The sequence below is a fragment of the Lepisosteus oculatus genome, chromosome 4, assembly GCF_040954835.1.
Source record: "Lepisosteus oculatus isolate fLepOcu1 chromosome 4, fLepOcu1.hap2, whole genome shotgun sequence".
NCBI lineage: Eukaryota > Metazoa > Chordata > Actinopteri > Semionotiformes > Lepisosteidae > Lepisosteus > Lepisosteus oculatus.
The window spans coordinates 56668193-56682566 of NC_090699.1; the positions used below are offsets into that span (position 1 = coordinate 56668193).

The 14374-nt window shown below is 42.4% G+C and overlaps 1 protein-coding gene across 1 annotated transcript; it reads left to right on the plus strand.

The window, feature by feature from the left end:
• Window positions 1-1370: 1370 nt before the first annotated feature.
• LOC102694211 (ADP-ribosylation factor 4) lies at window positions 1371-13975 on the plus strand. Its single transcript, XM_006630954.3, has 6 exons — window positions 1371-1740; window positions 5970-6050; window positions 7090-7199; window positions 10767-10838; window positions 11849-11974; window positions 12749-13975. The coding sequence occupies exons 1-6, from the start codon at window positions 1674-1676 to the stop codon at window positions 12833-12835; spliced, it is 543 nt and encodes a 180-aa protein (XP_006631017.1). The 5' UTR covers window positions 1371-1673; the 3' UTR covers window positions 12836-13975.
• Window positions 13976-14374: the final 399 nt, after the last annotated feature.

Below are 14374 nucleotides of genomic sequence, written 5' to 3' on the forward strand. Positions count from 1 at the left end.
CTGAAAAGGGCTCCACAGTCGAAATATTGTTTCTTTTCTTTTGATCCTGTGAGGCAGTCATGCCAAACTGCAAGGCCACCATGCCTTCCTGTACCTCTCTTGAGACCACAGCAGGCCATTCCTGATTTAACAGAACCGAGCAACAGGCACAATCAGACTTGCATGCATAGTCTTGACAAATTGCTGATTTTAAGGTGACCAGGAAGAACGGTTAGATTATGGCTCTCCAGGACTAGGGTTATCATTCCCCATTTTCAGTCAAACATTATTACTTTGTAAGTTAGCAATGTATGGGTCCATACCGGACAATTAACAACAGCTGGATATCAGGAGTGGAGTCAAACTGTGTTTAGAGACGACAGTCTCCGGTTTTGCGTCATGAGTTATTGTGGGGGACACCGTACTAAGCGTTTTGGATAGTTTCAGGGCCAATGTTACCTTTGTAGGAGCAACTGATTCCTTATTATCTCATGATTTTATTCTCATGAAGTTTTAGGTAAAAACATTACCCGACACTTTACACCATAGGACAGGAAGATGTATGAGTAAAATATCTCCTTATCCTGAGTGAAACTGAATTCTACTAAGGTATAGTGAAGAGTCTATGCAGAACTGCAGATATACTGTATGCCATTAGGAGTTTTGTTTAAAGAACATAAAGGAGAGGAAGGACTTTGGCTCATCTAGCTCATTGATTTACTAGGAACTAACTTCAGAATCTCAAGCTGCTTCCTGAAAAATGCCAGGGTATCTAATTGACTCCCATAACCCTTTTCTGTCATTTTCCTCCTGTGCATCTCATTTATTTATTTATCAGTGATTAACCACAGAGAATCTGGTTAAACAAGTAAGAGACAGATTTTCAAAAACTGCTTCCACTCATTTCCCCAAATCTTTAGGCTCCCATTTCAAGATCTGGACGTTATGGACACTGTTAATTCACTGTTAGAAAAACGAGTCTTCATTTGTTTTAAAAAAATACAAGCATTTTGTCATGGTCTCGGGGCCTAACAGTTGTAGTCCTTTCCTGATCAGTTAATGAAAAGGAAAACATAAATACAACGAATTAGTTTTGACCATTTGAAGATCATATCACTATTTCCTGTGATCTGGAACCCTGGAATTCCAGAATGTTCAAACCCACGCCTCTAACTTTTCCAGAAAAACGCATGGCATTTTCACAGCTGCCAAAAACCGAAGGGAAAAAAATAATTAAAAAAAAACACGTTTTGTGCCTTTTTTTCTGGTCCCTCCCTTGCTATCTTATGCTATGCTGACGTTTACGATTCTCTGTCGGCGTGCTGCTCCTCTTTTTTTTTTTTTGTTCTGGTGCATGTTGGGATGTGGCGCCTGTGACGTCATTTCGACCGCGTTGGAGCTGTGGAGGGGAGAGGAACGTGACGTGGCAGAGAGAGCGAGACACCGAGATCCGGAGATCCTGTTCAGGCCCCCCCAGTCAATCGGTGAAGTGAACCTGCGCCCATCGTCTGTGAGCACAAAAAAAAAAGGCCGTCTTGTGTTTGAAACGGACCGGTTACCGGCACTGCCTCAGCTTCGCCGCCTGAAGAAGAAGAAGAAGAAGACGATCGGGGAGGGGGGAGAAAACCAGAAGAGCCAGCGCGATCGCTGACACTAAAACCGGAGTTGAGAAGTGAATTCAGGGAGCGGTAAACATGGGCCTCACCATTTCGAGTCTCTTCTCGCGTCTCTTCGGGAAGAAGCAGATGAGGATACTGATGGGTGAGTCTGGGCTCGGGAGGCAGCCCTGCGCCGGTCCGTTTGACTGCCGTAGTTTCCAGGGAGGAGGGAGGCTGGAGTCTTTTTTTTATGCCGCACGGCCTTCGCGGCGCTTCAACTTCGACAACAGGGCAGAAGTTTGCCGCAGAGTTAGGAGAGCCTGCTAGCCGGTAGGGTGGCACCTCGGACTCGGAGGAGAGGGACCGTGGCGGTGTGTAACACAGCATCGCCCTCGCCTCTCTGAGGCTGGAGCCGCCGGATAAGCGCGCCCGGCCGGGTTGCAGTGAAATTCACGCTGTTTTCGCGTAAGGGACTTGAGCACATCTCCTCTAGTTACTTTTCTTATACTGACTTGTTGGCGAGGCCGTGAACTCGCATCTGGAATCTGAAAAGAACCGCAAAATTACTTTCCATGACGGAGTGTAAGATATATATATATAGAGAGAGAGAGCAGCACAGCAACGCATATGCCTGGTTTTTCGGATGTATTTATATTTCTAAATTGGAATGTGTTCGTAATTTGTGAAACCGACGGCTTTTTCGTATAGTAACGGCTGCCAATAGAAGCAAGTTGAGTCTTTTTTTTATCTCCAACAACAACTTCCAAGACAGAAAGTTCACTCATCTGTAGTTAAAAGCAAGCTACAAGGTTTTAGCAGACGGGGGTATTCAGGAAAGTTAAACGTATTTTTTTTTGTCGGCCAGAAAAGAACGAGGGAGTATAATATCCTGTCTTTGCTCCTGTCGTGTAATATGAAATTTGGCACTGCTGCCCGCAGATCTCTGGAATGCGAGGAATGTTCTCTTTAAATGGGGAAAAGAAGGAATTTTTTTTACTACCTTCCATATTTCTTTTTCCCCCGTTTCCGTTTAATGCACTGCTGACGTAACTGTACGGTCATATGACTTAAACATATCAAGTACTGTACCCCTTCAGTACTCCGGCTTTTTCGGCAAAGTGGTAAAAGAAGTGAGGTCTTCTAAAAGTAATATTAGCTAGACTCTAGAGATTATAGAGCTTATAGAAGTGGGTATTCAAGGGGATCTAGCTTCAGGCCAGAAGTGTTAAATGAATGGTCACAATGGATAATAATAATAGCTTCCACTTTTACACTTATATAGTGCTTTTCTGGACACTCCACTCAAAGCGCTTTACAGGTAATGGAGACTCCCCCACCACCGAATTAAGCAATGGAAAAACTGCTGATTGATTTATATCAGCCGTGGCGTAATAAGGGAATCATGTCTCTCTACCTGGCCATGAAGGTGGTCATCAGTGTAATGCAAGAGAGTGTTCTTTTACGTAAGCTAAAAGGTTTGAAGTGCCAAAACTTCTGATAAGCTCTGCAGAGTCTTATTAGCTCCTTGTCAGGTGTGAAACAGGCCCAGTGGCATAAAACAGTAGTATTAGGGCCCTAAACTGATGGTCTTGTTTGTGTCTGCTCCTATCTGGGACATTTGCAATACAGAAACTTTACATTTACTATAAGCAAGAGTCATTCAGGTAGAATAAGGTAAGAATAACACCACATTGCAGAAACTCAAAGAGCAGAGCAAGGGATTATGCACTTGGGATGAAATACTGAGAACTGAGGTAGCAAGGAGGCTGAGCAGAAACGAGAAAACATCCTGTCGGTGTCTGCAGGTGAGTTCAGTTAGCAAGTTATCAGCATATTAAAACCATCAGTCCAGTAGCATGTCACAGATATTGAAGGGTCGAGCTGTGAGCTGGTGCAGGTGATGTATAAGCTCTCCTGCACTGAGCAGTTCTCACTGCTGTGGGCAGTTCAGTGCACCCCTGAGGGGCAAGATGGGGTGCGCACTGGAAGATGGGGGGGTGGACAGCAGAAGGTCTCTCCGCAATTCACAACTGGCAACCCGCTGAAGCTCAGCAGGTGTGAGCCTGGTCAGTACCTGGATGGGAGACCACCTGGGAAAAACTAAGGTTGCTGCTGGAAGAGGTGTTAGTGGGGCCAGCAGGGGGCGCTCACCCTGTGGTCGGTGTGGGTCCTAATGCCCCAGTATAGTGACGGGGACACTCTACTGTAAACAGGCGCCGTCCTTCGGATGAGACGTAAAACCGGGGTCCTGACTCTCTGTGGTCATTAAAAATCCCATTGGCCTTTACCAATCATGGCCTCCTAATAATCCCCATCTATGAATTGGCTTCATTACTCTCTGCTCTCCTCCCCACTAATAGCTGATGTGTGGTAAGCGTTCTGGCGCACTATGGCTGCCGTCGCATCATCCAGGTGGATGCTGCACATTGGTGGTGGAGGGGAGTCCCCATTACCTGTAAAGCGCTTTGAGTGGAGTGTCCAGAAAAGCGCTATATAAGTGTAAGCAATTATTATTATTATTAAAGGTAGAAGAGGGGGGTGTAAGGACATAGGAGAAAAGAGAGGGGCACGAGCAGAGTGGCTGAGCAAACGGAAGGCAAGGAATAGGCTTTAGATCACATACATATATCAGTAGAGGGGAGAGGGGAGGGACTGGAGCCATTGAGTAGGAAGAGAGAGGATAAAAGGCAGGCTGCCTCACTCTTAATAAGCTGGCGTGGCTGGCTGGCTGAGTGGGAGTTATAATAGTCCGGGTGGGAGAGTGCCATGGGTTATGTAGGGAAGTTGGGAAGGGATGGACGGTTTCTTTGAATGTTTCTCGAAGTGGCGGGTCCCGCGGAGCAGAAACATGGCGGGAGTAGGGGAGGGGCGGCGCCGAGGGGGGATACTGGAGTTCCTGGCGGAGGAGCGGGGGGGGAGAGGGTGAAGGTGGAGTTGGGAAGTCCTCAGAAGTGCAGGGGAGGGATGAGGGAGGACAGGCGAGAGGGCGATGGGATCGCCACCAGGAGACGATGGCCGTCAGGCAGCAGAGAGGGGAGAAGGAGGCAGGAGTGCTGGGGGTAAGACAATTGGAACGAGAAGCCACAGCAGGAAACGAGAGGACTTGGGGAGGTTAGTGAAGATGAAAGCAGGGCACCCACTGCAGTAACCTGGATGACAGTGCAAAGAGGAGAGAGCAGAGGGAGGGCCTCATCAGGGGACTTGGGTGCACAATTGTGTGCAAAAGGTTTTTGTATTCTGCCTTCTTGAGCACATCGCTACAGCTCTTGAATAACGTCTCTTAAGGAGGGGCCCTAATGGGTTCCTTTTATTGTGTTGCTCCCACTGCAACTAAAGTTATTCTCCTCTGCCTTTACTCCCTGGGTTACAGTTTGACATCAGCCAACTGATTGGCACAGGAAACCACACCCACACTTGAAGTGTAGTGTGGGGGGAAAAATAAGCATTGAAATTAATGGAAAACCTGGTCTGAACTACGTCTCAAAATAGTGCTTTTGTTCTTCTCTAATAGTTCAAGCTTATTAGTTTGTCCATCGTAAAGTTCTATATTCGTTTCTGATTTCTGTGCCATGGAAAATGTTCCGTACTTAGTAAAGTAGATTCCCTAATATGAGATAAAAGATGAAAGTAATTTTAAGAGCCCTCCAGATGAGTCATCCCTCCAGAATTAGAATGTGATTGTCTTGGATGTCACACTCATTGGCTTGCAAAATGAAACCTGCTGGTGCCTCCTTAAATTCAACCGATTGCAGTCTGTTTAACAGTTCTGAAACTCAAGGTACAGTATATTTGAAGAATCCTAATGTCAGTACTGAGTACAATTGGAGGCACAAGTCCAGAGGTCTGGCAGTTCTGCACTTTGGCGAGATCAACAGTGACAAGCGCTATTTTTTTTTGCTTATAGAGTAATCACACATGCGTGAAGTCCGCTATTGTTCCACTGATTTTGATTGTTTTGCTTTATTTGTCTTTGTGGAGAATTACGTGCAGAGTGAGCTCTCCGGTACTGTTACGCTGCTGAAGTTGTAAATGTAGACCAGTCCATAAGAACCAGGGAAAAGTGCTTGTCTGACTTCGCAGTGTAGATCAATACCAAACAGAATGTAGCTTTGGTCTGTGACTCATTTCAATAATTCAAGTACTACAATCTTATGGGATTTAGGAGTAGTTACGAGCAGTAGTTTTGTTAAATTTTGTTAAAACTCAAATTTCACTATTAGGTTTATGTTCCATATGAAACTTCCTATTTCAGGTGTTATACTTGAAGCTATACGATGAGAAAAGAATAGGTGATGCCTTATCCTTTATTTTGGTGATTAATATATATCCACTTTTGAGTGTGAAATTCTGCAATGTTTATTAAACCTGTTTCTTATGTGATTTTTCTTCCAGTTGGCCTGGATGCTGCGGGTAAGACCACGATCCTCTACAAACTGAAGCTGGGAGAAATCGTCACAACTATCCCCACCATTGGTAAGCAGTCACACTCTTTAGGAGTGGAAAAGCTTAGGGGACAAAATGATAAGCAGCACAGAAGTCAATTCAAGACACTCAGAAGTTGCAGGTTTAATTTGCAGACATGAGTCTGGTTCTTTATCAGCACACTTTATGCAGGAAAGCCCTAGAGGTTAGAGGATAGTGAAAGTAGGTGGTTGTGTTAGCTGAAGACGGAAAAGCTGCACACTCATGCATAATGAGGACTTGGAAGACTTTCTGGTTTCCTGACTTTAATTTTCAAGCTATGGGTCCTTCCAAAGGGAATTGTCATGTTTTTGTTAACCGTCTGGTACAGTAATGAGACCATTTGACACCCATATACAAAATCTAGCTTAATGTCCTTTAGGAGGTGTTTCTTACTAATAAAGATGGCTGGATAATCAACCCAAGATTTTATAGTCCTACAAAAAATGTATACTAATAATAATCCGACCACAATAGATAATGCTAACCAGAATGCCTACTTGAGCATTAGTGCTATTCATTTTAATTGTAAGTGTTAAATGTTTAGACTTCCCAGCGCTCATTCTGTTTGAAGGGGACTCTCAATTGCAGTTTTCTTTAAGATCTCAGAAATCGTGAATATTTTAAATTTGAAACCAAGCAATTGGCTTTACCTTTAAGAAGACATGAGTACGTTTTCCTAACTGGTTTAGAATTATGGTAATAAACCACTGGTTTGTACAGCATCGATATGATTGATCTGTTGCCCTTTTCTATAATATTGAAGTAAATTTGTGGCTTTGAAAGTGGTGTCCAGGGACTACGGACTCATCTTTGTCAATTCATGCAAGAAAAGAAACTGAAGATAGGATTAACGTGATCCTGGAGGCTTAAGGAACTAGTTGAGTTTTGCTTTTGACTCACTGATATTGTTAAAGGACGCTCGGGCTTTGACGTTAACAAGACAGTTGCATTAAGACGGCACCAGTGTGCCAAGGCTTTCTCTTGTTGAGGAGGAATGTGAAGACCATGTCCTGAAGGGCACAGTTGACCTGTCTCTCTCCCTGCATAGGGTTCAATGTGGAAACAGTGGAGTACAAGAACATCTGCTTCACGGTGTGGGATGTGGGTGGCCAGGACAAGATCAGACCCCTCTGGAGACACTACTTTCAGAACACACAGGTAAAGTCATGCATGCAATTTTAAATGTGATTCAGAATTTTGTTAGTCAGAGTGAACCACATTGTTGTCCTTCTCAATTTTGATATGTTTAGAACATAGGGATGCAAATGTGAGGGAGACTCTTCATCCCGTCTGTCTTGATTGATGGCCATCAATGTATTGATCCCCCTTCTTGTCAAGTAGCAATATGTGTTTTTTTTCCTGTTTTCTATCCTCCTGTTTTAAGAACTTAACAGTGGCTCATAGTAAGTACAGGAGCTCTTTGAAGGGAATCTGGGAATTCGCAGAAAGTGTTTTCATTAAACAGTGTCCCTTTTGGACATTTAACAGAATAATTTGGGTTGGTAAAAAAAAAACTGGAGTTGAGAAGTCTGTGTGGAAATAGCATTGATTATAACTTTGGAGTTATTTACATGAAGACTTTTTCTCAGTCTGCATTGAGTGTTATTTGATTTATCTTTCAAAGGGTCAAGTATTTGGCTTGCCACTTATCCACTGAAAGCCCCATTATTTCACCATGCAGTCCTAGATTCTAGATGGAGTGTTCTAAGAGAAAAGCCTATATAGGTCTGTCTAGTCAGCAGAGAGACATTGTGTGGAATGTCCCTATTAAGTTTGACCATCCAACCTTATAACCTGCTAAGAAAACACTTACTTGCTGTGATGACTTATTTTCATGAGCTGCGAATCCTGTGATACTGTACATGCTGTCCTGTTGGTGTAATGACGGGACATGCTCTTTTATTCGTGTTTTTGATGCTTTCTGCGGTTTGACACCGGACAGATTTTTCTCATCGGAAAACAAACCTGAAATCAGGAGAATGAGAAGTTCACTTATGGACCAATTGCCCATTGCACATTTCTTCTGTTGGTTTGCATAATTGTTGGAAATGGGCTGGCGATACATAGAGGACACCCACCCATTTGGACACAGTGATCTAAATGGGACATAACCTCACAATGACTAGTGCCCTTTCACAACATTTCTCTAGTGAGTGGGGTGCTGATTTTTAAATGAAGTTTGCAAAAAAGGTACATCAGGACCTAAGAGAATATTATGCAGTGTTGTCCTGTTCAGAAGAGCTTTGAAGGATCGAGTGTCCTCAGAGTCAAACCTGGTCTTTTATTCTCCTTTTCAAATGTGCAACCAACACAAGGGCTCCCTATGGTACTTTCCCTGGTGGCTTTTCTGCCAGCCAGATGCTGGTTCTCAGCAGTCTATGGCACCGGCTCAGTAGTTAGCAGACAGGGGGGCAGGCTTAATGAGTTTCGTCATTGCATTGCTACAGCCCAGTCCTAAGAGAGAAGGAAGGTGGCAGGGGCCCATTTGTAGGAGAGAAGCTCGCCCTGCTCTGCTGCAGAAATGCAGGTTCTTGATAACACTTCATCTGGGTAGAAGATGAGGTGCAATGGAATGGCGTATCCTCAGATTAACTGGGAAGTAATGATAATGGGCGTGATCCAGAACCTGAAGAGATGCTGTCAAAAAATTCTAATCAATAGACAAGCAAAGTAATACAGTAAGTGAAGATTACATTTCCTGCCATTGAGGTGTAAAGGGTTGCTCTCTCAGAAGTTGTATAGTCCACCGCAGTTCCAGTCATGTGGTGGATCAATCCCTCACCCAGCAGTGCCAGACAGCCTGAAGTAGGCATCGGTATGTCACCAGCTTGGGTTTGTCAGTGCAAAGAGGGTGTGAACTCTCCTCTGGTGAGGTAAACGTTTCATCTGTGGCCAAGAGAGTGTCCTTTCTGCTCGATATTCCTCTGAACACTTAACGGGTGACTGCAGCTTTGAACTCTGCAGTCTAGACTTCTCTATTTTGGGACATTTTCCCCAGCTTTTTAAGGGTGAGCCACCTATAGACCGTTCATTTTTACATCAAAGCTCTTTGCTCTTTGTAGTAAAGGTCATCCGCATACAGCCACTGAAGACGAGGTGGAGATAGAGAGACTGTCCTTTTTTTAGAATGTTAATGAGGCTGACCTGAAGATCAAACTAGTTTGGTGTTTTAACAAGACACATGACTACTGTATGCTTTTATGTCCTCTGTGGTTATGATTAGGGTTTATTTTGTATCACATGCAGAGTAACTTTCACTTTTGTCTGTTAAATGGGCAGTTTATGGAGAATGGATTTCTTTATCTAGATCTCGGAGCCAACATCTGAACATTACGTAGCAGATATTATTTTATGTGCTTCAGAAAGTGTGTCATTAATCTCCCATTTGAAATGTGTTCATACACAGTGAATTGTCAACGTTGTGTAAGACCTTGACCTTAGTCTTAAGCTATTTTTCTCATTTGTCAATTCAAAATTGCAAAAATGGGTCCTGTTGTCCCATATTTGAGAATCTTTCCCTTAAGGCTTGCTTCAGTTATCTTTGTATGTGGTGGATTAAGTGGAACTTTGAAGTTAATATGCAGATTACTTGCAAAACGATAACTACATTTGCTTACCCATCAGCAAAAGAGAGATTCATGAAGCCCCACTGAAATCAAACAGTACTTAGATTATGCTTTTTGATTTTTCTGGTGCCAGAATTAAATTTGCATATAATAAAACCCCTCAAACATGGACTGTTTTCCTACTTACAGTCCTAAACACTCCACTGCTCTATATCCCAGAGGATTCAACAGGGTAATGAAATACGGATTTCCTCAAATAGTGGCTGTGATGAAACATTCTTGTACAAAACTTGTAGTTTAATCTTCCCAGTTGTAATTCACCACGTTTGTACATGTAGCTCTCTGGTTTGCTCCTATGCACAATCTGCTTTCTTTTCGTCGTTCTTCAAGGACACTGGAATTTAGGCCGGGGGCAGCCAGCAAGTCAGAAATAGAAAACGTCACACAGACTCACAGGCCCGCGCTGTCTCGGAGAGAGCGCAGACGCGCTTATCGCCGTGCCCAGAATTATTTATAAAAATGGAAGTAGGCCTGCAATTATGTTTGATTTGATCGACACTTATATTTTAAGCTCTTTGGCATTTCATAGGAAAATTGGACAACGTTGCCGTTTTGAAATTACCATGGATACGTTGATATTTCTTCCTTTCTCAACATGGGTGATTACATCAATTTTCGTGTCCCATTGCAAACTTCAATGGACCACAATCAACTATTGGACAGCCATTACTCTGGTATTACCTGTGTGACAGGATGTTACACTAGTTAATACAATACAGCACAGACCAGCACACGGCACTTTCTGTGTAAAATTTGGTTTTACTTATCTCTGCCATCTGATGAAGCCAAATTTAAAAAGATATGATAGGTAATGCATTAAGAACAATGGGATACAATCACCATGTCCCAGATCATTTTCTATCATGGAATTCTGAATTTATTTTCATTCTATGCTGCTTTGAAGGGGATAAATGTCACCGATTTTTTTTTATTTAGTAGGAAAACTTAAACAGGAAGCTCAAAAGGGGAAAACCTTGTCTTACTTTCTGTTATTTTGGCTTGTTTAACCCAAAGATGCACATTTACTTTCTTCAAAATAGCACATAGCATTTTTTTGGGGGGGGTGTTCATATTAAAGCTTCATTCATTTATACTGCAGGGTCTTATCTTTGTGGTGGACAGCAATGACCGGGAGCGAACACAGGAAGCAGCAGAGGAGCTGCAGAAAATGGTGAGTACTCCAGACTCCAGCAGGGTCGGGCTTCCTTGATTTCTTGGCCTGTTCTGAGCTGGCAGTAACCAGGAGTCTCCGAAAGACTTTGGATGGACATTTTCTGGCTAGGGTTTCCTCAGCCTTCCTGGCTACAATTTTTTCCTTATACATTTAAAAAAATGAATTTGTTATACCCACTCACTATTGGAATTGGCTATTTTGTCTCTGTCTAACCCGGTGTCCTTGTATAGGAGATGGTGAGACACTTCCCTGACCCATCCATCCTCTAACATGTTTCAGGCAACACAAGCCCTTGTCAGCAGCTCGGTGCCAGTTGATGGAGAGGTGCATCTCTGAGCCTGTAAGCTCACAGGAAGCTGCCGGGCTCAGATGAGAGCTCAGCCTACTAGTCCCAAGCTACACTCAGTGGCACTCTCACAATGCAGGCTGCTCCTTGGGCTACTCCAGCCATGGTCAGCTAGTAACAAGACCCAAGCTCGAACCCGTGCTCGGGCGGCTGCTTATTTCAACTTGGTTTGGAGTTCAGAACAGCAGAGAGCCCAAGAGCGATTGGGTGCCTGCTCTCAGGGTTAGGGTAGCTAACATTCACTCCAGGTCTTTCTGTATATGTAATGAAAAACAAGAAATAAACTTCCGATCATTAGGTGCTGAGAATATACCCTTTGAATTAATTGAATTGACAAAGCAAGAAATGTTTTAGCTTGACTGCGTTTTTCCTCTGTTGCATTCTGAGTGAAATGAAGTGAAACCAAAATGACAAGTAACTTAAGCAAAGGTAGTTTGAGCTGTCAGTGGTACCTTTGTACTAGGAATAGGGTCTTAAAACAGGGAAAATAGGAATAGGAAGAGTTATTTTTCAGTTTTCTAAAGGGGCTCTATACACCCGTCTCACTGTGAGATGCTGGTCAGCTTTTTGTAAATGGAGATTGTAGGACAGAAATGGTACTAGACATGAGGTCTCTTAGCCAGGGCTCTGCAGTGCTCTTTAATCATGTCTTCTTCCCTAGCTTCAAGAGGACGAGCTGAGAGATGCGGTGCTGCTGGTGTTTGCTAACAAACAGGACCTGCCAAATGCTATGGCCATTAGCGAAATGACAGATAAACTGGGTCTCCAGGCGTTGCGCAACAGAACTGTGAGTATTCCTGTCAGGCCAGTCACAGCACTGCAGAATAGGCCAAAAAGCACCCCGTTCAAGTGTTTCGTTTCCTATCTTGATATCCATTAATAGCCCTCTGAAAAAATCTTAAATTTCACTTCTGCAGATAGCTGCCTGTGCCAGCTCTGATATCCTCACAGAGGTGGCGTGTAAAATCATTTCTAGGGCCAGAATGTACCGCAAATGATCCAATGTAAATTAATTGGCTTATATACCAATTTGAACTGTGAATAATATTGCAGTGTAAGTGTTTCTTAGGACTGTATTAATGAAAATATGCAGCTTTTTAAAATGTATTCTTTTATTATATTACTGTTAATTGCATGCATCGTCACCTTCTAATGATACTACCTTTTGTGCACGATCCTGTAAAATCACAAATTTGCATAGAGTCTTTTAATCTTGTTGTCAATACTTTGTATGTTCATATGGTTTCTTAACTCCAGTCCAGTATTCCTTTGCAAATGAGCACAGTCTCCTCCTCTACACAGTTTTCTTCTGTGATGATGGATTTGCAACATTCTCATGTTTTGTTAAACCAGTTTGGTAGGAACCAGTGTTTTTTTGATTAAATGTAAATTTGATCTCATTTTAATTGGCTTTGGTACTTAATCAGACTTAAAGCAGACTGTAACAGGGACTAACATATAGGCATATAACATATGGGAGAGAGTCAGAGCTAAAGAATCCATTTGAACACAACACACTTGCCAATCATCTTGCGTAATATGTTGATTTTTCTTTCTCTAGTGGTACGTCCAAGCTACCTGCGCCACACAGGGGACGGGTCTTTACGAGGGACTGGACTGGCTTTCCGACCAGCTCTCCAAACGCTAAAGGCCATCCGCCGGAGACGGACGTGTTATTTAATCAAGGACATGTTTAACAGAGCTGGTCTAGGCTTGGGAGAAGCGAAAACTAGTTTTGCATTCGATCGTTAACGGCATTCAGAACAGAGATGGCTTGGCAGCACATCTTGATTTCCCTTTTTTTTTCTGAACATCTTTGCTGCCAACATTGACAAACATTTTGTGATGCATATATAGTAATAAGCCATTGGTGAAGAGAAAAGTAAAAAAAAAATTACGGGGGTGGGGGTGGGAGGGAGTATGAAATACATTTTAACAGTTTAAAGGACAGATCTGTGGACAGTTATAGGACTTTCAAACCATTTGTTTTTTGTTAACTGATAATTGAGATCTTTCAAATGTGTTTTAAATGCATTCAGCCCCATTCCTTTAGCTGACTTCAGGCATTCCTAATGGACAGTGTATTGGCAAACCCGTTTGTGCTTTCTGTATAAATGCAAAGGGCCTTGTCTGTTTAGTGTGTAGCTGCTTTCAAACTTCAAACACTATACCTAACCCTACTGCAGCGATCGTGCTGTTGAGATCTCTTCTTTTTCAACTGATGAACAGGACGCCATTTATACCCAAGAGGCTTTTTTTTTTTTCCTTGATGCAGAAATATTTTAATGTACAAAATTAGTTTCTGTGGATTAGCTGACTTTCTAATGTATTTTTTGCATGTTGCTTTTTTGCATTGGATCGTTTCGATTTTTTTTGCATTCTCACAAATGTTTCATGTCTGCCATTGAAATTGGATGCTTCACTCATTTGGACCTTTTTTGTTTATGGATCAAGTAACGATTTCCAATTTGAGCAATGTCATATCCCATTAACAAGTATAATTCCTAATAAAATCTTAAAATTCCATTTTTAGATTTTCCTGAAAGTCTTGCATGAGCACCCAAGACATTCGCCCCTGCCCAATCTCCTGTAAAAAAAAAAGTTATTAGATTTGCATACAAACAGCAGTTCAGAGTGGAGAGTTGAATGAAGGATTGTGCTGTTTGAAAAGGCATCCCATATGGACACCTAGTAGAAAACATCCAGCTACCAGTTTCAATAAACAAGCGTTTATTGGATTTTTTTAAATGTACACAAATGTTTCAATAAATAAGGTTATGAGCTCCTATGGTAATGCATATTCATATGCTGTTTTCCCACCAATTTTTTCTTCTTTATGCCGAAATTCTCTAATTCTGTTATAATTTTATCCGTTTTAAATGAAGTTAAATGCTAATTCTGACAGAACTGTTTTTTATGGTGCAAAATCAGCCTGTCAGCTTTGATATATACACAGAGAGAAACAATCCTAATGATGAGCAACACGTGACACCGAGTCAATTAAATTTGATTGGTAAATGGTTTAGATAATACACTTTAGTTGATGCCCACATAGTTCTAAGCCTTTTAAGATTCTGATCAATTTGGAGATTGCCAAGTGACAAACGTGATTTCTTCTCACCCAAACTCGTCTGTATTAACCAATGAAATCTTTGAGGAACTTGCTGATACTGCTAGAATGTTTTGT